The following is a 27,360-nucleotide window of genomic DNA, read 5'->3' on the forward strand; positions in this document are numbered from 1 at the left end:
TAATCTGGAAAAATCAGCCACAGAATAACTGTGCCATTCTCTATATCAGATAGATCCAAAGCAGAGTAAAGAAAACAAACACCGCGGATGCGAACCATAAATATGAGCACCGCCGGCCGCGCCGCCGGTATCCGATTGGTCATACTTACTAAGCCAGCACCGGTCGTGCAGTACCATCACACGGTGGAAGCTGTGAAAACTCTGGTGGAAAATATCCCAGTTTTTCTTTTTTCCCGTACCAACCCGGTAGCTGCGTTCCCCGTGCGTCGCTTTCGTGAAGTTCCCATCTAGTGGGTTGGTTTTTATAAAATCACCGCCGCCGCCAGTTCTTTGGAAGCGAGTCCGGTCCGGTAAAATTTAGTCGTAGTCGAAATACGAACCCGTAAAGACCGAGAGCCGCTTAGTGTGTCACGTTTTCCTGATCCGTAAGCAAAACACCTTTATACCGGGGAGGCACTCAAAACGCAGCGCGGTCGCGACGAGAGAATCGGTGTATCGGTGTATGCGTGTGTAGTTCAATTCTCCCCCGTCCGAAGGGCGGTGGCCATAACAGGATTGCAGTGAGCGTTTGCCGCAGATTAATGACCCAACAGCTGCCGTGACTACGATAATGGTAGTGAACAAAGAAAAGTGGATTCGATGATCCTTGCCGAGCAGCTGAAACAAGATCCGGATACTACTATGTACGAACCTGCGGCGCTGAGACAATCGTGTACCGAAATTTGGCACTGTCCTATTCGGATGAAATGTGAGATACTGCTCGGAGTTAATAAGGAAGTGAAAAATCGTCTCCCGTGAGACAACAGATAAATTCTGGCCGTGCTGCGAATCCCGCCTGGATCGCACTCTAATGGGAAAGAAAAATATGGCCAATTTTTTCGATTGTCAAAATACGTGTTGGTCTGGCGGGGTGTAAGCCGAGATAATCTATCATTTGATTTGTCTCGCCCGCGCGCTGCTGGGGTTGATCTTCGTTCAAGGCAACGGAGGAGGTCCGGCGGTCAGATACAAAGTAGCCACAACGGCTTGGGGTGTGAACATTGCTGCGCACTCCGAATATTGCGGCCTGTTGAGTGATTTATTCGACCAGCAAAACAGCCGGTTTCGAGTTGCCTTGAGATTGAACTTCGGCACGTACGGAACCGGGATCGATTCTCCGTCGCAATTGAAGTGGGATGAAGAAAGCGGTTATTTACACTTCTCTTGTAATGAATCATCCATTGATTTTAGGTGTTCTTTTAAATTTTGTATCAATGCAAACTAAATCAATCAAAAAAGCAATTTCCATTTTTTTAAATCAAAGTAAAGTTAGTTGAAATTTTAATAACAGTGTGAATTTTTGCTTTTATAATCCTGTAATTAAAACTTATAGCTACTATATCTTAACAATGTTAACCTGGACAGCATTTTTATTAGGTTTTAACGACTTAAACAAAATGAGAGGTTGTTTGGTTGACAGTCTATCGGTGGAAAGATTAAAGTCAGCTAATTTCAACAATTTCGATTTAGTCTGAGCAAGAAAAAAATCAATTCGTTAATCGGAACCACTGAAAGGTGGAAACCAGACAAAAGTCACGCGCTCGTTCTCGTCTCGCCCAATTATAACGGGATGTAAAAAAGTCACGCGCTCGTTCTCGTCTCGCCCAATTATAACGGGATGTAAAAACTCGATTCTCAGGCAACTCTCTGGCCATCAACCTGTCACAGTCGAATGTACGGTCGTAAATATTATTAATTTACGCAGAATCGTTATAAAATGAAAATTTAGTAGTTAATTTTGGAGCCGTTGTTAGGGAAGAAAATGATTTTCCACATCGTTTTAGAAAATTATTATAATCTCAACGGCAAAGCTGAAAGGAAGTGCCAACAAACGTGAAGTTTAAGAGAAGCAATCAATTTTATCCTACAGTGGAATAGTTCCAAAATAAAAAGAAGACAAATTTGTGATGAGTTTGTTATTACAGCACAAGGATAAAATTGGCCTTTTAGAAGCGGATTCGATTGATTGATACAAAAATTATAAAAGTTATTAGCTAATGTGATCGTGGCAGCGAATAATCAGATTACAGCTGTGCTAGCTTGAGAGCTTTAAACTGGATAAAAAAAATCCAGCGACTGAAAGTGATGTGAAGCGAAGATTTGTGTGATTTGGGTTTGCTTTTGCTGTGATAACTCTCCTTCCTAGTAACAGTCGACATGGGCATTTATGAGAAAGAGTGGTCTCGGACGGAGATTATAACAAAGGTGGGTTGTAGGATCTATTTACTAACATCAAGTTAGAAAAATGTCACATGAAAGTGTTTAATTTATAAAAATATTACAGAAGAAGAAATCTTTTGAGTTGAACAAATAACGCTATATGATACTCAATCGAGACCAAATTTAAATTTTATCTAATTCCATAACATACTATTTTTTCCATCCTACTTTATCGTACTGATATTCATTACATTTCATCGAGATCCGTTGTACATCAACATGTTCTGTACTTCATTATACTAAATAATATTCTAAATTTGAGCTCAGAATACTCTATCATAATTTTTCCCAAATCGCATCAATTACATCCAGCACTCGTTGTCTAAATTTTTTGGTTCTTTCACTTCTCTGCATATAATCATATTCCATTATTTCTCATTTTACTCTATTGAACTACATCGTATTACATTACACTATATTGCAATACCACATGAGAGGTGTTACAGCATTTCCGCAGATTTTGCAGTCTCCTTAAATACGTTTAAAACTATTTATGTCTGTTGTGAAATATTTCAACGAACGCAATTCACCATTGTTTATTTGCTTTATGCTATGCAATGCAACATAATCAGTCATACATAGGAGATTAGAAGACATTACAAATTGGCCAAAACAATATGATAATGTAGGATACCTGGGGTAATATGCACCGTTAAGGAAAGGTGCACCTCCTCCGATTCAAAATGGAGAAACATTTTAATAACAAAATAATAATTCTATCATTTGAACCCTTGTTTCCTATAGTCACTCCGTCAATTTGGCAGCACTGTAATGTCAGAAAATGTAAATAAATACAAAAAAGTTTCCGTTGCCGACGTTCTCGGAAAATTTCTCATGATTCCATATAGTTTTCTGTATAACTGTGCAGTTAAATTTAATATTAATCAAACTGCAAATCTGATTTCACCGAACTATATAACAGCTACGATCGGTGCTGGAAGCAATCAAAAACGGTATTTCCAAAAACCATGCCGCTAATGAGATGCTCTTTTTACTTCATTTGCAAAGTGCTTCTCGCCCTTTCGTTGCTGTGCATTTTACCCCAACAAGAATGCATTTTGCCTCAATTGGGGACTTTTACAAATAATTGCTTACTCAAAAATATGTATGTTATGCATTAAATATTGTTTTAGCATCTGATGCGAGATTGAAAGAATAAATAAGAGTTTTGATATTTTGATCAGAATCTAACATTGGTTTTATCTCTCAGCTTGAACAACAATAAACTCTGCTTTTGTTAACTGGTGCGTTCAACCCCAGGAACCCCTACTGAGAATTTTCGGCTCATCAGTTTGCAAAACGAAAGGGTCGCTACTCTTAACTTTGTGTGATATAGTGTACGAACAAAGGTGTGATTTTGTCTTTAATTTTTACATTATTTACATTAACTCGTTTTGTTGTCTCATTATTATCTATGTTTAAAGTAAAAAATCACTATTGTTTAGCTTTTTCCTTTTGTCATTGACAACTGTTGTAAATTACGGTGTTCGGTTTTTGTCATGTACCTACGCGTACAAATTTTATTCGATCAGTATCCCACTTAAACTTTCAACCAATACGGCTACTCTGGAAGCTCTTCTGTTACATTCGTGCAGTTCGTGTTGTCGGCTACCTGACGTCTATGCGTTTCATGTTGTTTGTTATGGTTTTTTTGTGGTGCGGAATAAACTATTACATATAGATCTAAGTCCATCGGTATCACTTCATTTGTTAACTGTGTATTCTTTTGCTGCTATGAGACATACTTTCAAAGATGGTAGTGCGGTTGCCTTTCTATGTTGACCCTGGAGTGCGAGTGCTGTTTGCTCGCCGGATATGGTATAGACCGTTCCGATAATTATAAATACACTTACGATCAACCGTCATTTCAAATAACGTGCAGTATTCGACCAAACGTTGGCTGCGTCCTGTTGTTTACATCCAAAAGAAACAGATGCTGTCATTTTTTCCAAGATTTAGTACGAAATTTTGAAAATGCGTGGCCTTTCTCCCGAGCAAAGAAAGCGAATTGTGCACAAATGGGGCACCGTGAGTGGTCTTTCTATAACAAAATTAGCCAGAGAAGAAGGTATAAGTTCAAACCGCATTGCGGAAGTATTGTGAAGAGTGCACATTTACTGATGCCCCAAGACGTGGTAGAAACCCCGGGCCTGTTGATCCCACAATGGACAAAAAGGAAAGGAAAGGACACTACAAGCGGCATCCTTCAGTATCAGTACGAGATGTGGCGAGAAAGCTTGGAACCTCGGCGAGTAACGTTATGCGTGCCAAGGGAAGAATGGGTCTGCAGAGCCGTCGGAAGCAGAAGCAGCCAAAACGAAATCCAAAACAAGCTGAATCTGTGAAACCGAGAGCTCGGAAGCTTTATGACAAACTTCTGACCAAAAAAATGGAGTGTGTTATCATGGATGACGAAACCTACATAGAACTGGACTATAAGACTCTGCCAGGACCGCAATTTTATACATCACCGAAGGGAAAGAATGTCCCTGGACCAGTGAAAGCCATTTACACCGAAAAATTTGGCAAGAAGGTAATCTTTTGGCAGGCCATTTGTGAATGTGGGAAAATATCTTGTCCATTCATTACGAATGACACAATGAATGGTAAAATTTACGTGAAAGAGTGTTTGCAGAAAAGGTTGTTACCCATGATTAAGCAGCATAACAATCCTTCAATCTTTTGGCCCGATCTTGCTTCCTGCCATCTCTCTAAGGATGCACTAGGTTGGTATAAAACAAATAATGTCACATGTGTCCCAAAGGAGATGAATCCTCCAAACTGCCCTGAAATTCGCCCTATTGAAACTTTTTGGGCTTTAACGAGGGCAAAGCTGAGGAAATTTGTCAAACCAGCGGACAATTTTGAAAAATTTAAAGAAGATTGGCTTAAAGTGGTAAAAATGGTCGGAGAACACACTGTGCAAAAGCTTATGAGTAGTGTTAACAGGAAAGTTAGAGAACTCGCGTATCCTACGAAAAATAATCCCAACTTGAATTGAAACTGGAAAGAAAACACTTATTATCTATATTTCAGAATAAAATGACCCGAAAAATTCTGTACTTTTTGTTTTATTCAAGAAAGAAGATGTATTTATAATTTTCGGAACAGTCTATAAGCTGCGCTATTTGTTACCTCGACTAAGTGCCAAGGAGTAAATGAAAACACCGCCCCACCTAAAACCGCTGTAGCGACTGGTAGAATCTTCGAACGACAGAAGCAGCTGAAAGCTGTCCCGAACGACGACTTTCGGCGACTACCTCTGCTTCTGACAGCTAGTGAGATGGAATAAAATGCGATAAGTTTTTGTTAAAATTTTGTTTGCTTTGTTTGCTCTAGCAGAGTTCCGAAGGTCCGTTAGAGGTACTTCGCCGCCCTGTAAGGGTCTGCCGGGTAAACTTAATTACGTAACCCGAAGAGTTACGTTACTAATAATCAGGTCCCACACGTTAGGCGCCAATTGCAACAGGGGGTCACCCTTTACACACCTAAATTTGCCCGGTGAAACCCATATAGAGCAGCAAAGTACCTCTGTTGGATTTTCGGATTTCTACTAGAGCATTATAAGAGAAAAACAATTAAAATAAATAAAATTTTACACTTATTGCGTTTATTCCTTTTTCCCTCCAGCTGTAGATTGTAATTTATCCGGAACGGGACGGCCGGAGTTGTTTTCGTGCTGCTCCAGCAGCAGACTTCGGCGGGGTGTTTTTTCGCTCCTTGCAACTTAGCCGGGGGTAGCAAGAAATACAGCTTACTCAAACCGACGTGTAAAAACTTTCAATTTCCAAACGTATCCGCGTAACAACCTTCGCATGATACACAGGACACAAGCTGCAAAAAACTGCAGTTGAAACGCGCACAAATATCAACACTTATCGCAACGTGTGTCCTGTACCGAGATCGAGGCTAAAATAAATATCCCGCAATGGCTGCCTCCGCTGCCGACCAAAACAAACCCGCCGAGATTTTCGACAACTTTGCTGAAGGAAGTTATTTGGTGTATTAAAAATTAGAAAAAATATTTTTTTTATCTAACTGTTAGGTAGATTTATCGAAAAACTAAAAACGCCAAAAGTAAGGCCTTGTTCTATGGAACAATTTCGCTGAAGACATTGAGTACATGAAATCAAATTTTCACAGTCAAATCTAGGACGATCACGATTTTTTGAGTTTAGACCACTGTGCACTGTGGGATTTTCAAATAAATATTTCCACCAATTGTTAATGTCTTGAAATATAACCCTTGGTGTAGAAACTATTTTGCTAGTTATTTCATAAAATGGTGGTTGAAAAACGTGCTTTACAATAAGTATTTCGTCCTTTTATATCACTTTTTTGTACTTTACGACCTTCAAAAAGGCATTACTCAAAAATGTACCGTACGATGATTTCGAAATTTTGACCAGACATTCTGGACGTCACAACGAATCGAATGGTGTACTCAGATTCTTTGGTGCATTTTTTTTATAATAACGGTCTGTGGGAGCACCGTTGTGGTCCCCGTGGCTCTGTGGTTAGCGATGTCGGTCGGCTAGCTCTCCCTCACGGTTGTGATATTGGGTTCGATTCCCGATCGAGTCGAGGATCTTTTCGAGCTAGAAATTTTCTCGCCTCAGCACTGGGGCACGGTGTATCGTTGTACTTATCCTACACATACAAAATGTGCCAAAAACAATATCGATAACGAATTCTCTCAACTAATCTAGTTGATCGAGACCGCTATCAGCCCCAAGGCTAAGCGTGCTTTATTGTTTTGTTTGTTTGGGAGCACCGTGTGACATAAAAGAAAACTTAAGACGTCTTTCAAACGATCGCTTGAGGTTATAAAAAAACCTGCGTTTGTCACGAGCACAGACACAAAAAAATATGAATATGAATTGTATGAATACAATCTTTGGAACAACTTAAAACCATCATCAAACCATTTGAGTTCAATTCATGTACATATAATTTTCTCTTACTTCCATGAATGAATATCATTTTCCTAATAATATTGAGCTTAAATGGGCATGCCAAGACTCTTGGGTGAATTTTACTATGAAAGTACCAAATAAAACAAGCACCTTGATAATATGGTAGAATTATATTAAAATTTTCAAGAAAAAAAGTTGACCATTGTAAATGGTCCAGAAACCAAATTTAGGGGAAAATTTGAGTCTACAGCTCTATAGCAACATTTTAGAGAGAAACTTTTTTCTACAAAGTTGTTACATATGATAGAGCGCTTATTTAAAAATTATCAAAAATTAGGGTGACCAACAATTTTAATGCAAAAATGTATCTAACTTTTTTATCTTTGTAGATAGAAGAAAAATTTGTTCTACAATGTTATAGCTCCATTAATTTTAAGTAACTTTGTAAAAAAAGTTTTGCTCTATCTTTGAAAACAACCGATTTATATTGAAAAAACACATTTTACGCTCTAACTTTTTTATTTCAAGTTTAATCTCAAAATTGTCTTTGAACGACTTTTAGAGCTTTTTAAGACAAACAATTTGCAATGCTAATATCGTAAATATCGCGATTTTACTCAAAGTTATTAATATTTTTCACCAAAATATATGCGTTTTTCATTTGTATGTCATTCTTTTTGGGGCAAACATAAAAAATATCTCTTGGTCTCATTTTTAAGGGCATACTTGCCTCTATAAATGGAGGAATTTTTAAAAATATGTTATTTTTTAAATTTGAGTAAATTCAATTTAAAAACAAGCAAAAATTTCAATAATTTTATACATTATACATATAAAAACACCCAGATTTATTTTTTGGTATTTTTTATCACAACTAGGAATAATTACCTTTAATTTGATCCAAAAAGATTGAAAATCGATCAACTGGTTCAAAAATTAATGAATTTTTTTTTAAATTTGATTTTTTCCACGTTACCGGAAGCTATCCAAAGTCCCTACTCAACTTGGGGGGGGGGGGGTTTGTTAGCTAATGTCCACGGTTCATACAATTGTTTTAGAATTTATATGGTCAAAATCGATAAAAATCTGTCCACGTGGTATGTGGATGGTCCCTCACGTGAAAAATCTAGCCAGGTTGCTTTCTGATTGTAACGCAGCGTTGCTGTAAATTCAAAACTTAGCTGTTATAAATGTTTATTGTCTATAAGAGATGGTGTAAGTTTCTGAATATATTCAATCTGGCGATGCGGAACGTTTCAAAATATTTCTACAGGGAGAGCGACCGTTTCAAAAAGAAAATAAAGAGCCTTTTTCGCGTCTTGTTTTAGGTAGAAACCTAACGGGAGACAACTGGATATAGATTTGCGTCCAGTTTGGAAACCACTCGCTGATTGGTTGATATTGAAAACCGCGAGTGCTTACTGTTATGTTTTAGCAGTGTTGCTAAACAAAATATTTATAATTTCACCTGTTATTATCTAAAATATTCAAATCAACATTCAAAATGAAGTGCAAAGCGCACAACAACGGGGGTAGTAAGAGATCCCATTTGGATCATCACTTATATAGATTTTCAAAAGATCCAAAAGTGCGCTTGGAGTGGATGCAGTTTTGTCTAAAGCATGATAATGATATACCGCTACTCCATGTCGTAAGTGAATTGTGTAGTGTGAGTTTAAATCCATTTTTGGATGCGTTCTGGATAGAATTTGGAACATACTTGTTGAGGCACTGCTTGGGCGAAGAGTGAAATTTAGATGGCGCAGCAAACAATTTTGTTTATCAACAGCTTGTTAGGCATTAGTTCAGCAGAAATCCGCTTAATAATGAATAAACTGTAAAGCAACAAAATTGTTTGTGGGGGGTCAATGAATGAATCGTTCGATTTTAAGGATATTAAAGACTGAATCAGCGCAGTTTTCCGATAAACCTGAAACGGTAAATCTAGACGGAGAGATATGCGAAGAGAATTTTTTTAGCCAAACAAACATGTCAAAATTCGAACCAAACGAACAAGGAAGGTAACACATTGAAAGGCACAATAGAGGATATATTTAATTTCACGCGTTTTTTATGTTTTATTGCTAAACAATGAACTGAGAATGTTCCAAAATTGCTTTATCACAATGATTTTTAACTGGTGGTTTATAAACCTTCTGTATGGTCAACAAAATAATGTTCAATTTTGGTGAAAATATATAAAATTAAACATAAACCCAAAATTTAACACCTTCGCGGTTTTTGTCATGCACTTTATTATTCCCCATGACTTCTACCGCCACCATCAGTTATACGAGTCGAATGAAAAAGTTAGTCAACGTAGCGCTTTGAGAAGAGATCTGGCACCTCTAACATGTGAAACCCAATTGCCAAATAAGCGAATTTTTTCATCGCTTATCTCTCTCTCTCTTTGAGTATCTCTAGTAGAAACCAAAACAAAGGGTTATCAAATGTTTACAAAAGTAAATTTCTTGAAGATATGGTATTTTTATTTCGCCTGTTTATCTTTTGAAAGATTCATGATGATAAATCCTGAAGATAGAGGTGTCACACGCTCTATTTTAATGCAAAAATGTAAATGTCCCCTACTACAAGAAGACTTCCGGATGAACATTAGCCATTTCTGGATGAGTTTTTGGCCGATTCCTGATCTTGATGAACCATTCGCTTCAGAAATGGTTTTGTTATCTATGCCAATGAGGCAAATAAGCATTTTCATCAGGTAACCTATTACTAAATCCTTCAAACCCCCTATCCCCTGTATTTTAGTCCATAATTTTTCCTACCTCTACACAGTCAGCTGGCGGAATCGACGAATGGATGGTGCGTGGGAACTAGATTTTTTTTTCATGTGTGGGCTCATCACTGCGACCAGAGCTTAGATCTATTGTGATATTGCTCAAGTGTTTTCTGTACTCCGCACTTCATATTATTGGCAGTATCACTATTGTAGTAAGTGATACGCTTATCATTCATATCCCTAGTAACAATATTGGTTTTATCTAGGTTTTATAGCGCTTAATACTGCCAAAACAGCGCTATAAAACTTTAATAAAACCAGTTTTGTTTCTTGGGATCCGTGCTTGTGTGTAAGTTTTACCTTTCCGGTTCAAGCTTATTACTCTACTATACCGAGCCTCTGTCCCTCCTAACAATATCGCCTAGTTACAATTCCCTAGAGAGAACTATAATACGTTAATCACACCAGTTTTATTATAACAGGGACTTATTTTTGTTAGAAGGAGTGTCAACAGAGGTACTGAAGAATTCAGATTGAAGGAAAGGTACTTGATGGGAAGCCTGAGAATAAACCCATGCTAAAGCCCTTTGGCAACCAAATGGCCTGATTCTACTAAGATTCGAACCCACGACCACCCGCTTACCAAGGCGGACGCTGTAACCTTGCGGCTACGGAGCTCCCCGTGGGAACTAGATACTCGCGACACTACGTTGAGATCAATTTGTTGGCTACGTTGAGAACCGTGATCACTCTGAAGTTCTCATATTCCAACTTCTTATATATTGACTATGTTAATCTCTCATTCTACTGCTCCGGTAGCTGTTTTGTATCCCAAATGCTGAATATTAGCTGGTACAGACAGAAAGCCAACCTATCCGAACCCAGGTCAAAACGTCCGTTATGATACCATCTTTTCCAGCTGATTTGTTGTTCTTGAGCTGCTTGATGGCATCCCTCACTTATTCTATCGTGGTGTCTGTATGTCTTCCTTATCCGCAGTGCTGACGATGCCGTTCTTACTGCCATCTTTATTTCTGTCTCTGCACTACTCAGGTGTCTATCGTCCATCACCTCACGTTCACCCGGGAACTGTAGTTATGGCGCGATATTGACAGAAGAAACGGGGTTTCGATAAGACTCCTTTCTCTTGACAAAATGTTAAGTTCCTTTAATAAAGCTGGCCAGAGGAACATTTGTGGAGTGTCTCCAGGCAAAAGTAACTAGTGATATCGGCAAGAGAAAACGCTACTTGGTGGTATAGTAGAGCACTAAGCTTGAAGCTTGAAGGGTAGAAACTTACACACAGACACGAATATAATAATAAGTGTGTCACTAACGATCAATCATGATATTGTCAATAATATGAAATGTGGAGTGCGTACAGAAAAAAACCTGCGAAAAATCATACCAGGTCAGTGATGAGTCCATGCAAAAGAAAAAAGATACACTCAAATACAGACATAAACTTCAAACCTGATTCATATAATTCAAATTCAATAGTTCATAAGTATTAGGATAACAATTCAATCGTGTTCGCGTAATTGAAGTCTGTTTTTCGTAGTCATGTGACAAAATATGAAATTATTACCTCACCATACAACTACCGCTACACGAAATTGTTAGAAACACGGTCCCAAGTACCACGTCGTTAGGGCTGAGCAGAAAACAATTTGTTCGACTAGCTTGGCTCATTAACGGAAAACTTCTCGTCGTAGATTAGGTGTGGAAATTTCGTACCGCTCTCTAACGATAGAACGAAGTGCAGGCCAGACAGGTGCAGGAATATTCCTCCGACACGGGTTCCCAGCTGGGAGTTCAATGCACTCGCACGAGCCAGTTTTACATTTGATTTTACACACTCACATACACGCGTGAACAAAAATAGACGAAAGATTTCAGTTTAGTTCGTTGGGATAATATGCGTTTGGTGCCAGCCCCATGCTGGCAATGGTGCGGTTGATGACAGCAGGGATGTTTGTTGTTAATGTATAGAGCTTCTGTTGGCCATCAACGACGAGTTCAACAATTTCGTTCTTTGAATCAACCAGGTGGTGCTTCGAGTTGTTAATAAGAATCTTCTCGACACCAGAAGTCAACTATATGCGATTATTAGTACACAATACTGTCCTCTATTTATCTTCTCTAGCCAAGATCAATATTTTCTCCTTTCCGGTTGAACAGCATTTCATCTTCGAGTGCATAATTTCCAGTTTCAGTATGGCTGCTGCTGGCACCAGTCCAAACCAGAACAAAGATTTACGTAGCATGTGGGAAAGAAAGAGGGTGTTCTGCCAGTTCAAGATCATCTAAAAATACTTTCCCATTTGCGTTACACTGGAAACGTGAGAATGTGCACAACCGTTGCCAACAAAAATATCCCGTAAAGTGAAAATATGAATTCAAATCGAACTTTAATTGAATACAGATTTAAAAGGTTATTTATTTACTTCTATTGAGGAACCTAAGGGAAACTGAAGCTAGCGAGTGAGGGTCTAGTACGGTTCACTATTTTTGAAGATTAAGGTGCTTGGAACTTGAACTCCCAAATTCTTCGCAAGATGTGCGATGATCTCTGGAGTGCGGTTCGTGCAGCCGCCTTTTAGATAGCCTTGAAGTCATAACGTGTGTGGGGTATCAACCATCAACAAACCAGTGGTAGCTAACTGCCAGTCATCAGGCGGTAAGCTATTAGGTATAAGAGTAAAGAAGGTTGAATGAAGCACAAAAAACCACTTCCCGACGTTATACTCAACAGTCGTTCCGGGAATATAGGGACTGATGATTAGAGGGGTTGTAGTGGTTTCAGTTGAATTCAACCCCACTCCATGAGTTCTCTTCTAAGGTGTCTGTACGCAGATTTCCTCTTCACCTTGCATAAAAAATGTAAAAGCAGTTGTTGCTAAAAGTCAAAATACTAAAACAATCGAGTGGGCTTACAATGGAAACTTATCAAAAAAAAATCGCGTTATGGGCATTTTATATTGATGTTATTTTTCGGAATGCAAACTCGTTTTTATTCATCTAACTTGCTTCCTTGTTTAAATGATAATACATTTTGCCAAGTATGAGGTTTACAACTTTAATTTGAATGATAATAATGCTAGACAAGAAGTTTAATGTTAATGTTCCTGTTCAAGATTGGTGCCAGCGATTGGCTAACCTCATGGCAAATATTTTTGTCGCATTACAGATGTCCATCAATTTTCAGACATTGAAGTTTGAAATTAGATAGGTCCTTACTTTAACACATAGAAAGAATTTATTTCGACACAGTACTTCCCGCAGCGAACACGGAAGCGACCCTCTCGACGATTTGCACGGTTTGTTGTGCCGCATCCGGAGACTGTCTGTTCGAGAGTGGCCGCCGTAAAATGCAACGGTGCCGACGAATGTGATCACTACTACCCAACCCATTTTCTAAAGTCTGAAGCAAATTTTCAAATTGACTAATTTTCCGCTTTTCCGCGACACATTTTCGTCTAGTCAAATTTATGAATCGAAATATATCTACTGTCTTCGAACATCCAGTTTTACACCGTAGGGTGGAATTAATCCTATAATATGAACCTGTTAGCAGATGACGTCTGGCCGACAGATTGGACTTACGCCAGGCCCCCATAGATACACATCGTTGATCTACTTAATAGCAACTGCAATCTGTTGACCGATCTTCACGAGGTCGAATTTTAACAAGTGAATACAGTATTGCGTGAAATCCACCAGCCTGGATCCAAGAAATATATGAGGCGAAGCAATTAGTGTTAAACATTTAGTATTGACTATAAGTTTGGGGAAATGTTTGTGCTGTGTGCAAATGTTTATTTATTATTTATTTAAAAGCGGTACATTGTTAATTGAAAAATGAATAATTAACCTGTATTTTTTTTGTTTTCTTTTCAGGTAAGTTAAGCCAGAATAGGAATATGCAGTCATCTTCTAATGAGTAAGTTGTTATAATATTCCAAAATCAAATCAGAAAGCAGTAATCCTAGAGCACTGCAGATTTACATTAAATCTTCTCTCTTGTTTACATAAGTCTGAACCTTGAATCGTTTTATTGGCAACTAAATTTTGCCACATTGCCTTCCATCTTGAAAACTATTTCTGTTACTCAATCGAGCAGCTTTTGGCCGTTCTAAGCTAATCATATCATCGTAGTTCGATCAAAAGAGTGCTCATGTATCAACGAAACACCGAAGTGGACTTGAATTCTTTTTCTATGAAATACTTGCATCGATTACATATCAATTGCAAAAAAAATCCAATAAGTGGGAAACAGCATCTTACTATTCATACTTTCGAGCTATCAGAACTCAGTTAGATAATCGGTGTATCGTCCTTTTCCGTGTATAGGATAATTGGTCAGTGTCATGAACCAAGAAGTTAATTTTAGTAACCCACTCTATCCCGTTCGTCTATAAATTCGACATTCAACTCACGGGTGGGAATCCTAACACCGCTGCTGCAGCTAAATAAGTTACATTACGCCAGTTGTCGTGTGTATTATTTAACAATTGCTCGTTTTGTTTTTATTTACACTGCCGTCCCCTCGTCGAGCAACCAATTCGTATGTGATGTACCGCACACTGCACACTGCAGCTTAGAAAGTGTGAATGATATTTTAAGAACCAAAAGTTTGATCGGGAGAAGCAGTAATTTGTCGTAGCTAACAACAGGTCGTGAATCGCCTGAGCAGTCAACGCATTTTTGTGTTCCTCCGTGGTCTGCGCGTAGTTGCGCGAATTTCGCCTGACAGCATTTAGCCCCTCGCGAAATCAGTTACAAAAGACTTGCAGTTTGACTAACTGCTGGGTTGCGTTTGACACACCACAACTCGTGGGAAATCGAACGATATTTCGATTTAACAAATTGACCGCTTGCTACCAGTTGAGTTTGCACTTTGGTACGTGGAAAGCATGTATTTTTAGGCAAAAACCAGACCGTTCTACAATGTGAATACAATGTATTGTTTCGACTCAGTGGCGCTGCGTAAAGAGACAACTGCTATAAAGGATGTTTCTTGAAGATTTCTAATCTTCACAGTAGAACAATTTAAAATTAAGCTTGGGATCGATATCTCAATCACTAAAATTAATAATAATGAAAAAACGAGCATACTGATTCAAGGATGCAAATTTAATTCTAATAAAGGTTGAACACGAAATAATCCGGACGAATTAGAAACACTGCTCTCTATTGCGACAAGATTTTATTGGGGAATTTGGCCATCTTTTCTGTCCTGAAATGCTTGTCGGTATCATTTCTGGTAATTGCATCGTAATGTTTTATTGTCCATTACGATGCATGAAAATGTTGTAAAAAAATTGCAATACAATTTTCGGGCACGTGTTTTTGACGTAAAATTTTGCTTATCGTCGTGATTGGAGCTTACTTGACTTAATGGGACCTCAATCCGAAACGCTTCTTTGATTTTTTAACAAATCCTGGTGCCATTTCTACTTCTCGAGCGACAACTCGGTTAGAAAGAAACGTGAACATTATAAAACAAAGAAAAATTGCATGGTTATGGCGACGAAACGCACTGCCCGGCATTTTTGGATGATTTTTTTGAAATTTTATCTTTTGGTTGACCACAAGAGTGTTCCGGAAGGGTGTAAAATCGAAGGACAGACCAAAGCTCTCCCGAAACTTCCTGAATGCTGGTGCAGGAAGGCTTTTAGTGAGGAAGTCAGCCTGTTGCATCGACCTTATAGCATAGTCGACCCGAATCTAACAGCTCCCGAACGAAGAAGTGCTTAACATCCGAATGCTTCAAACGTCCGGAGTCCTTCGGGTTCGATGCGATTTTGATCGTTGACTGATTGTCCTATCGAGCCCACTGGCTTTAATCCGAGATCTTAAAGCATTCCAACGATCCACTGGCCGTGACAAGTGGCTGAACAAAGTGCGATTAGCTCCAGACAAAAACTGGCGATCGACGATATCATTAACTCAGAAGGCATTTATAAACGCCTCCAATAACGGACCAATATCAGATCTAGAGCCCCTTGATGTAGCGGAGGATCCGCTGAAGTTGTACTCAATTTTTCTCATTTTCTGCAACAGCTAGGTCCGGCCGTGGTATCGCGGTACGGTTTGCAGGTTTTCTTCGACTCTATCCCATTTGATGTAGCTTCAGCCGGTGCTCCATAGGCGTTGCGATTGGCCGACAGTCCTGCATTTAGAAACAGCCAAGCACGTTCTCCAAGTAGCGCCGTTGACTGATACGTGTCACCTTCTGTTGTCGATCTCGATCGGTAAATCTTAACTACGCCAACGTCTGTCATTTCGAACCTGATTGCAAGACAACCCTTCATTGTACCGACCTGGACAACTTGCTTCCGTCCTGATCCACGATGGACCAAACAAAGGTCGTTCCGTCTGCTCACAAAACCCAAACGTACAACCAACTTGTGAAAACGGCCATTCCATGACCTTGTTTTTATACTCTCCCCCGTTGTCACACACGAATCGAGAAACCTGCGAACTGAATTTGGCCGTGACCAATGCTTCATAGTGCACAAAACAATCGAAAACCTTGCCTCTCGATTGCATCTAGAAAATCATTAGGAAATGGTTCCAATCGTCAATAAACGTTATGGAGTAAAGCACCCGTTCCTCGGTATTCTCTCACTATTTGACCAAAGCTACGAAATTGTTCCTGGAGGACGCCGTTTTCAAGTCGCAGTGGTAGAATCTGGCGTTTAGGTGAATCCTGCTGGCGACGCTTATCCGTTCAAAGACGTGGACCAAAGCGTCCCAAATCTCCTTCGGCGTGCGCCTCTCCTGCACGTGTTCTAACTGAAATCGTGTATGCTGAACACCAATAATGACTTGCACTTTTTGTCCTTCTTCTCCCGCCTCTCGCGCTTCACATTCTGTGCAGCTTTCACGTCTTTGCTATCGTCTGCTGCATCCCACAGCTCCGCCAAGTCAGCAGGCTCCGATTCCACGCACTTGAGGAGGTCGTACTTCTCTAGCAAAAACAGGAAACGCTCTGGCTCCTTCGCATCGGCCGTAATCTAACTCACACTCGTGGTCAACGTTATACTGTGTCCATAGCATGAAATAATCCGGCGGATGGACTTGCGGATAGGATAAATTAAACTCGGGCACGATAGATACAGTGAGAAAAACTTATCACGTGTTTATTGAGAGAAAGTTCCATTTGGAAACAAAAAAGGAAGGAAAAGCAAAACCGGTACTGACAGTTGCATGCCATGAGCCGTGACGTAGATAACATAGAGTTTTAGTCTAGGTTTATTAAATTATCCAGAAATCAACCCAAAATACCATTTCAAGTTCCAAAATAGCTGCTTCTGCTTTCTAGGAAACAACATAAAAGGGTCAAAAACTGCATGGCAGATAAAAAACGATAATTTTTCAAGAGATAAACCTAGGGGCTAGATACCCATATTTTCATGAAAAATATTTCGATAATATTACACAATATTGGTTTGTATATTTTGATATTTATCGTTGATCTGTCAATTGGAATCCTTCTAACGATGATGTAAAGTCAATCAGCTATGATATATACAGAGAGGGGCTCAAAATGCAACGATAAATACTGAATATTGAAAACATTCCGCAATATATCAATAGTGTCTTGCCCCTAGAGAAAAACTGTTTTATTCTTCGACACAGGTTTCATTTGAAGTAATACACTTGTGCTCTTCAACATTTAGATGTAGTGCAGTGTGTCAAGTCCCTTCAAAATTGTCGTTCGTTAAAATTGTCGTCAAGTCCCTTCAAAGTTGTCGTTCGAGACTGGAAATAATTGCCTGGCAAATATGGAGCATGTTGGACTAGTCCGTAGCGTGTTTTCTTGAATTTATCGGTCGTATCGCAAACAAAATGAGCGGAATCTATTTTAACTTCGACTAATAGACTAGGGGCGAAACGGTCACCCTCTAGGTGGGGTGAAATGAGCACACGTTGTCACATAAACCTACCTAAAATTCATCTCAGTAGGCTCGTCGTTTGTTTCTTCCCATAGTTAGAGTTTGTTTACAGTAATGGTGCGAACATATATAAGACAATCTGGGAGACAGAATTGCTCAAAAGTGGCCCTCCAGGCGGCGTTGACCACTATAAGGCGAGACGGAACATCCACGAAACAAGCTGCAAAGCATCACGGTATCCAACGGCAGACGTTAGCACGTTATGTGAGTAAATACCGACGGAAATGGCGGGGTAGGAGGTGAACCAAATTGGTTTCTTCAGGACTATTTTCACACCAGCTGAAGAACTAGAATTGGTGGATTCTATTTTGGACATGGAAGTTTGATGCTACGGTATTACCAACCGTGAAATCAGAAGCTTAGCGTACCAGCTGGCGGAGAGAAACGAAGAATCACACGTCTTCAACAAAAAAACGCAGCTAGCTGGGATTGGCTGCGTGGCTTCCGTAAGCGTCATCCTGAATTATCTCTGCGTGCTCCAGAGGCCACCTGCGGTTCGGTTGCAAGGCTTCGACAGGGTAGCGGTGAACAATTTTTTCGATGTTTTGACTAAGACGTTAGCGGAAGGCAACTTTACACCAAGCAGAACGTTCAACGTCGATGAATCATTCGTCCCTACCGTAAGTTTAGCTATAATCGTTGCCATAAGTTTGAAGTCTAGATTTATTAGGTGTTTTTTTGTGTTCAGGTACAAAAAAAAATCAAAAGTACTTGCTTTAAAGGGAAGGCGACAAGTCGGATCGGTAACATCTGCGGAGAGAGGACTGCTGTCCACAACATGCATATGCATGTCTGCCTCTGGAAATTTCATTCCGCCGATGATGATATTCCCCAGAGCTCGAATGACCGAAGCTTTGAAAAAAGGTACCCCTCCTGATACGTTTTTTGTTTGTAACTCATCTGGCTGGATGACAGTAATCGAATTTAACGCCTGGTTAGGTCATTTCCTTCGCCACACACGCCCAACAGCTGATTCTCCAGTCCTTCTCCTGCTTGATGGACACAGTTCGGATACCAAGAACCTTGCCTTTATTGAACGAGCTCGTAAGTGCTTCGTGACCGTTGTGACTCTACCTCCCCATTGCAGCCATAAGCTTCAGCCTCTTGACGTTAGTTTTATGGGACCACTGAAAACTGCTTTTTCAAAAACGATCGAAGACTACCTGAAAGCAAATCCTGGTAAAGTTGTAACATTAAACGAAATCAGTGAGCTATTTGGATTGGCATACATGCAAACGAACAATGCGAAAACGGCTCAGAGTGGATTCAGTGCGACAGGTATTGTTCCACTGAACAGATTTGTATTCACCGACAACGATTTTGCCCCCGCTGATGTTACAGATGTTCTCCCAGAGACTTATCCAAACCCAGACAACGCGCTGGATGTTATAACGGACAGCTATATAGGGATAGAATCAATTCCAAATACCGAATCTTCATGTAGTGGAGCGAGCAAGGCGTCTGGCAAATTCAAATTACTGGATTGTGAACCAAGCCCTTCTCAGATCAGCAATAGCCCATTCGGAGGTGTTGGAAATAGAACCAAGTCGAGCCCTGAAATGTTGCTAGCGAGCTCGTTCAAGGTTTCTCCTTCTGATATCATGCCTTTGGCGAAAACAAATACCAGAAAAGTCGTTCGTGGTAGAAAGAGGGAAAAGGCTTGCATTATAACAGCAAGTCCTTATCGGAATAAACTGAGGTCACTGCAGGCGTTCAAGGATATAGGGCACCTGAAAAAAACCACAAAGGTAGAGCGAAAATCCGTTTCTAACAATGGTTCCGAAACCTCTAAGCGCAAACGAGGTCGACCAAAAGGAACCAAAAACCAAGTGAAGACAATGCAAGATTCACTTTGTGAACATTGTGGCAGCTGCTTTAGTTTGTCAGAGGATGGCCAAAACTGGTCAAAATGTTCGGAGTGCTTCTTGTGGTTTCATGAATGCCAAGAAGATTCACGACGCGCATCTTGTGATTTTGCATAGATAACTAAGCGATCTCTTCGTTTGAATGATTTTTTGTTGAAGTTTAATTTAATGAAGTCAATTTTTTTAACCAAATAAAACGTATTATTAACAAGTTCTTGTAGAAGTACCAAAATAAACAAAAAGATTTCTGAATTTCAACACCTTTTACTCAATTCATAACAAAAAGAAATGTGCGCGGCACGTGTGTGTGTGTGTGTGGTGTGTGCCCCACACACCGACCGGTTTCCAACTTTTGATGCATGATTTTTTCTATTTGTTAATAGTGTACGTTTAATTAGAGATAGTGTATTTAAGTTTTGCACTGAAAACACTTTACTATTTTTTCATTTTCAATGCCCAAATCAGCAATCAAGCTAGGGTGCTCATTATGCCCCTACTCCCCCTATATTCTGTAGTTCTAAAATGCAAGAGCTTCGTTTTTGACTTGGTGGCAACAATAAATTATAAGTCAAGAAAAAAGACCACGTGGTCGTTTCGTTAATCCCCCCACCCCCGTGCGTGGTTTTACGTGGTCTTTTGACAAGCTCCCCCGTCCCCCTCTTTATGACCACGTGGTCTAGAACCGGCTTCTTGGGAAAAATTCTTGGTGTTTGTTCAACAATAACGCCGAGTGTAAATAAAATTTGTTTGAGTGTCGTTAAATTTATTTAAAAAAAAAGATGTTAAGGCAAGGCTTAGAATAAAAACAAATAAGTCACTTACAAACGAATTGAGTATGTCTGCGGACTCTGTTACTACAAATCCCTCTAATTACAGTGTTTAGGCCCACGTCACCATTTCATACAACCCCAAGGGCTGTATACCTTGCAATATTTTTCAATGCAAAACTCACAAATACCCAAAATATAATTGACACACCTTCAGTGCGTTACAGAATTCCTCGACGACCACTGTCGCGCAATGCTTGTGTCAAAACTTATCGTTTTCTCTACGCTTATGTTTCATCGGTTCATTCATGCCTACGATTCATTCGAAGCCCGTAGAAGGCATACCCAGATGCGTAAGCCTCAGCTGCATAACTGTATATGTTGTAGATACTGTATGCTGGCTGGTTGAAGCGGTTGATCACGTCGATGTGTGCGTGTATGAAAACACAATGCTTTTGGGAGGGTGATTGCACAGAGCGCAGCTTGTCGTTTAATTGTAGCACAGGTTAAATTGCAAAGGGCACATCGTTTGATAAGAAGATAGTTTCAGTTTGATAAAAAAAATACTCGGATTTATAACCAATTCGATCGAATTGATAATGTCTGTATGGTTGAATCAGTATTGCTTATCATCTCAATTCTTGCAAGTAAATAGTCATGATAACTCAAAGTCTGTGCCAAAAGTGCCCACCACCGAGAGAGAGAGAGAGCGAGAGCCTACCGTTTAGTTTATCCGGACTGCGAGTGTATTGGTTCATGCTTGGCAGCAATCAATGCTGCGGTGGGGCTCTCTACAGGCTGATCGATATACAGTACATTGTCTGATTGTCTGTACTGTTAAACATCCACCGAGCGAAAAGTGCAAAGTGGTTGTCTTGCTCAGTTGTTGTTTTGCAGTGATCATTACAGTAAGAGGTGGCTCCTCCGTTCACGATTTGTATGTTGTGCTAGTTTCGTTCGATCTCAACCGCAATCGGTTTTTTTGTGAAGTTCTAGGTTCCTGTGTTCAATGTTAATCTGTCGCTAGAGGGTGATAGATTTAAACTGATCTCGAAACAAGTGCATTGCGTGCGTCTCCGAGTGCAATATTTTCGGCCATCGGCTTTTTGCAGTCAAGCCGCGTTTGTGAAGTACTAACTGCTCTAGTGCTAGGCAGTATTCGTGTTCGTCTATTCGGTGTGTGTTTTCTCTGCTGTCAAAGCGATTCATTCGGGGAAGTTGAAAGTAATTGACCCAGCCCAAAAAGTTTAAACTTTGTTTTGATATAACTACCAAGTGTGTTGTCGATTTTGTGATATAAAGTGTTTCGTCGTACGTTACTATCTTGTTAACCGAAGGAATAGGATTACTGAATTTTATCTCAACGCCAGCTTGCAATCACCGACTAGTGAGAGGAAAAAAATCAATACTTGAAAATGGTAAGGTTTGATATCAATAGTGCTTCCTTGGTACAGATCTTGTACTTCTACAAATAATTTTGATGTATGTAATTCTATGTTTCGCTTGGTAATCATATTCTTGTTAAGCTCAAAACAATTTACTGATAAGTTTAATTCAGATTGCATTATTAGCACAGAATGAAGTCACCATATCTGTCAAAAGAGTGATGAATTCAACTAATACAGTCAAATGCACAGTGCCATGTGACAATTGTTGCAGTAGGCAGGGATGCCAATTGATACAAATATATATTTTGTAGCACTGAATAATGAGAAATAAATTTTTGTAGTTTTGTTTCACTACACATCTTTGTATTCATACTAAAATATGGGAATCTTTTTAAATGTTCTACAAAACCAGGCAAGCTATGTCAGGCAGTGTATGCAATGTTTAACTTAGTGCTTTACGTAACAATGTCTTAGTGCTTAACGTATCACGACTTACGAAAATTGAAAACAAAAACTCAGGCTCATAAAAATTACCTAAGCTAACACAATTATTAAGTGCAACATTTTCAGTTAGTGCAGAGGACCAGATTAATCTATTTTTTTCTTCAATCAATGTTGAAAAAATCTAATAGAGAAGCCAGAAAAAGTCAGTTAAAATATATATATTCACAATCAGCTGGTTGCATGATCATGCAAAGATCAATTTTTCATGACAGTCGATGTTCTGAGATACCGAAATTATGATAGCCCTTTTAAATTCACACGAAAATGCAATTTTAAGGCTACAGAGTTGATACCACAGTATAGTCTCATTGTTTTTAAATTACAATTAAAAAACTGTAACGAACAAATGTAGTTTAATCCTTCAAAAACTTCCTATATTTGGATAGTACACCAAAATTGCGAATGGGAATAAAATCTCTGCTCTAAGAAGAACGAATTATTTACAAAAAGCAGAATGATAACTGTTCAATGATTAAAAAAGATTTTCAACTGAATTATACTTTCGAAAGTTGACGACTGCTGGAAATCGAAATTTATTCTAGAATTGTTCTTTTGTTTCTCAATGAAATAACTTTTAAAATCTGGAATATTAATTTTGTGAGGGCTGTGGCTTAAGTTTTAGCTATAATTTGATGCCTACATTATTTCGATTTTAAATATTTGTTTGAAATAACTCACTATAGTTCGTCATAATTATTTCGATTTCAAATATTTGTTTGAAATAACTCACCATAGTTCGAGTTAGAACAATACTTTGAACAAAAACAAATGTTTATAAAAATAGTTTGTTGAAATTTGTTTAAAATATATTTCAGTCGAACTCGGAATATTAAAATCAAATCGTTCTAATTTTGTTTGTGGTTTCCAAACATTTCAATAACAAAATTTGTGGTATGTAATTTATATAATTCAATGGCATTCAGTTTTCGATTGTGTATTGTTATTAGAAAGCCATGGCGCATTCGCCTCCATCCGCCGAACTTAAAACATGAAATTAAAATCCGCCGGCTAAATACGAACATCCTTTTAGCTGGCAACTTGAGCCAGAGATGAAACAGTTGCTTCTATAATTATTGTTTTCAACTCAAATTCAAGATAAGTTATACTTTGTTTAGTTTTCAATTTGCCAATTCAGATTCATTATAGTGTTAAGGTGTGTACTCTTCATCTGTTTAAAAAAACTCCGCCAACACCAGCCGAATTCATCGTTGCTTGCTGCTGTGTATGTGCCAGCATGACTTCATTCTCGCTCACCGCTCCACACTGCTAGCAAGTTATCTTCATTAAATCATAAAAAAGTATGAATGCTTGGTCTAACGAAAGAACAGAATGCCTCACAAATGTTCGTTCCGGTGTCAAACGAACATGTTTCCAGTGGACTTACTGTCGATATGGTGTCAACGTTGACGCACCATTCTAGTGCAGCTTCATCAGAGAGCAATAAGCGATCTAACCTTCCACCTCTCGCTACTTCTTCACCGAATCTTCCGCCTTTCAGACCCTTGACCCAGTTCTGCTGCAAAGGGAGTCTACAGTGTGGAGCATACATTTTACAGCGCTTCTCAACGCGGTATGAGATCATCATCAGTATCATCAGGTACGGATCATCATGCGGACAGCGAATCTGATTGAACATGATCGCGAAATTGTTTCGTACTTACTTTCGGTTCGCCTCATGCTCGATGTATGTATTTCAATGCACCCCACAGCATTGAATTCGATTGTTATGCGCCACGACAATAGCGCCTTTATTGCTGTCCGATATTTATTGTGCCGGTGCTCCCGAGTGGGGAATTCACGACGGATCCGGAATCGTGCAACTCTTCTGTGTGGATTGGGTTGACCCTGATTTGTTCGCTTCGTATTGATTGAGGTTTGCCGAAGCACAGCTGGAACATTTATCTGATCTTGCAATAATGTGCTTTTGTCGAATAATTGCCGAAAAAGCTCGGAGATGCTGGGATTTTCAACAATTGGATTCATTTGGATTTCCTTCCTGAATTAGTTTAAACTATCTCTGTTCGAATCTTTCGCGGTGTCTTCTCCTGTTAGAAATCGACAACCGATTCGGGCTGAGTTTATTGCTCCGGGTCATGGGGCTGGGTTTCTAGCCGCAGGCAAGAGAAGCCAGTTTTTTTTATCTTCGGGTGAAACAAAAGTATTACGTGCCAACGCGAATGCATATGATAAATTGCTTGCCGTGCAAACCTCTGGCAAACCTGAAGAAGTTGCTTAATTTCGGAACTAACCCGCGAGTATGCCGCGAGAATGACCGCTGACTCGACTTTCACTTTCTGGGTGGTTCGAGTATGTGTATAAAATGTTGTTTTATGATGATGTGCCCCGGTGTCGGCTGCTTTTGCTTGCAAATACAGCTGTACAATAGAGTGGATAAGTAATTATACCTCTTAGAGTACTATGAGATTATAGAGTTCAAAATTGTCTAGCAATCATGAAGTGAGATATTTTAAATACTCAAAATGAACCTCCAGATCTTCACAGCATACTTTTGAACTATCGTATTGCTATGTTTAAAAGCTTAGATAACGTGGGAATAATTTGAGTCGGCTAATTGCGCTTCATTGTTGTGGTACATACACATCGCAAACTCTTGAACAAAGAGAAGAAGAGGTAAATTAGCGAAAGCAATTGTGAAGACAGCCCTTCTGTAGTTGTTTTTGCTCGTCTGATCCAGTTGTTTCTCCTTAAGTTTTCTTCTTGAGCTTCTGTCAAAGTGAGGCAGTTCCAAATATTGTAATCAAGTATAAACTTGGATGTTTTGATGAAGTTCATAGAAACTTCATCGACCGTGAATATAAGTTGCACGTGCAGGGTAAAAAAGTTGCATTGGAGGATTCTCCATGCATCTACCACCAATCCACCATTTTGGCTCTCCAAGAGTGCTCCATTGTATCCATGTTTTCTTCTGCACTCAGTGGAAGGAACCCGATTTGCGTTTCTGGTCGTGGGGTGTCCTTTTTATCGACAGCAGAAAGCTCCGCTCCCGGCCAGGGTTTTTCGGATGAAACAACGGATTTAAGCCACCCTTACGTTTCATGGTTTTGAAGAGAATGATGGCCCGATTTGAACGCACAATGTCCAAACTTTAGAGTCTCTTTTCTTTGCTCTGCAACTCTTCAAATTATCACATCCTTTAGGGCGTTCAGTTGTTGAGTGGTAAGCTCTGTGTTAGGGTGGCCTACTGGAAGGATACCAAGCTCTCTACCATCAACGATATGTTTGTCCGACGAATGTGCTTTCTGATCCCTAATTGCCTCAATTTGCTGCCGAAGTAATGGGTCAGGCATTTCCCATATCAATTGGCAGTTAATATTAATATTTTAATATTTTGTAGGGTTTGAGCCAACTGGAGCTTCCTGTCGGTTATACCTACTGTCGCTCAGTTTCTTGAGGCCTTTTAGGCCTGCTCCGCTAAGTCTTTCTGCTCGGTTTTTAGTCTCTTTGGGTGAGGTTTTATGCTGCTCCGTACCAATTGGCGACGTCATCAACATATTCGCCTTCCATAGCATCACTAGTTTTTTCCCGAAGTGTTCAGGATGGATGAAGAACATGTGAGTGCATCATCAACAGATTCACTTTGCAATTTAAAGTCTTCTTCGTTCCTTCCGATGTTGTTCGATGTCAATGTTCCGCTACGCACTTTCCCGACAGTTCCATCGCTCGTCGTGACAAATGCTTTTCCGATGACGATTCCGAGACTCGGGTTACCAGTTGATTAACGTAGGCCCTTTTCACCTCTGGGTTCTTCAACCGGAGGACGTTATAGCGGCATTCGATTTTCTTCTCTGAGCTCAAACCCTTTGCCGTCACCGGAAAATCTACTGAGGCGAGAAATCTCTGGGATCACGCTTTCAATCGCTGTTGGTATCGGTCCGTTAATCAACGGATCGTATGTTAGGGTCTGTGTGAAGTCATCGAAAAGAGAAAAGACTATCGAAATCGGACGAAAATTGCAAAAGTTACACGAATTTTAAAGTGAGGTTAAAGTGAAACGTTTCGTATCCTTGAAATTCCCATAAAACAATTCTCTTTCAAGAATCCTAGTCCCATAGAGCGGGCAGACTTTAGGATTCCTTCTTCAGGATTCTGAATCGGGAACACACAGGAATCCTAGGGAATCTATGCGAAACATATGTTTTCGTCCGGATATATATGAATTTATTCTAACCGGGACGTCATGTCGAATAGTCAGTCATAGTTGGCGTTAATTGTTGAAATTCATAATTTGGTTCGCATGTTCAAAGAAGTTCCGTTCGCATTCTAAGAAGTTGAAGCAGCTTTGACTTGACACTAGATGGTCGTAAGGTCTATGTACAGTAGGGTGGGGAAAAATCATCGAATATCCAGAACCAAGTTTTTTTGGCTCCTTTTGGGGCCCCACACAACCCTAAACTTACCGGAAGTCGATTAGTTTTGTCTCCGCTTGGCGCATTGCATTTCAAATTTGTATGAAAATTTATGTGGGAAAACCCACTTTTTAGCATTTACCTTTCTGGAAAGCTCAATAATGCTCTAATAATGCACTACATTATGTTAAAGTATAGTATTTTAGATGCCGAACAACTTTGCAGAAGACACTGAAGAGCTAGGATGTCCCTAAAAAGAGCTATAGCTGTTCATAGTTGAGTATGTCGATTTTAATGCAGAAAATCTTGTGTTCTGCCAACATTACCAATGCACCGGTGTCAGTAGGATTCCCATCAGGAGTAACCTGTCGTAACGACTTTATACACTCAACTGGATCAAGCAAACAAATTTTGGTCAATATTCTAGGCGTATGTAGAGTCTACAACGTGTTTCAGAGGTTACTTCAGATGGAAATCTGACTGACGCCGGTACACTGGCAGTGTTGGCAGAAAAAATGATTTGCAACATAAATTTCGACATAATCAACTTTGAACAGCTCTAGTATTTTTTTGGGACGCCCTAGCTCTTT

At 39.5% G+C, this 27,360-nt stretch overlaps 2 protein-coding genes across 21 annotated transcripts in view; one reads left to right on the forward strand and one right to left on the reverse strand.

The window, feature by feature from the left end:
- The window catches only part of LOC129717881 (uncharacterized), a 139,503-nt gene that overhangs the window by 102,626 nt on the left and 9,517 nt on the right, over positions 1-27,360 (reverse strand). The window lies entirely within an intron of this gene.
- The window catches only part of LOC129717877 (tropomodulin), a 163,076-nt gene that overhangs the window by 74,549 nt on the left and 61,167 nt on the right, over positions 1-27,360 (forward strand). Inside the window, exon 1 of one of the 20 annotated variants that reach the window (XM_055668132.1) lies at positions 1,868-2,244. The exons of 18 other annotated variants lie outside the window; for them this stretch is intronic. In XM_055668132.1, coding sequence (XP_055524107.1) covers positions 2,197-2,244 — 48 coding nt within the window. In that variant the 5' untranslated portion in view covers positions 1,868-2,196. Of the gene's footprint in view, positions 1-1,867; positions 2,245-21,351; positions 21,930-27,360 lie in introns of those variants that run through there. One more of the 20 variants, XM_055668136.1, reaches the window with a different exon arrangement.

The sequence above is a fragment of the Wyeomyia smithii genome, chromosome 1, assembly GCF_029784165.1.
Source record: "Wyeomyia smithii strain HCP4-BCI-WySm-NY-G18 chromosome 1, ASM2978416v1, whole genome shotgun sequence".
In the NCBI taxonomy this organism is placed as follows: domain Eukaryota; kingdom Metazoa; phylum Arthropoda; class Insecta; order Diptera; family Culicidae; genus Wyeomyia; species Wyeomyia smithii.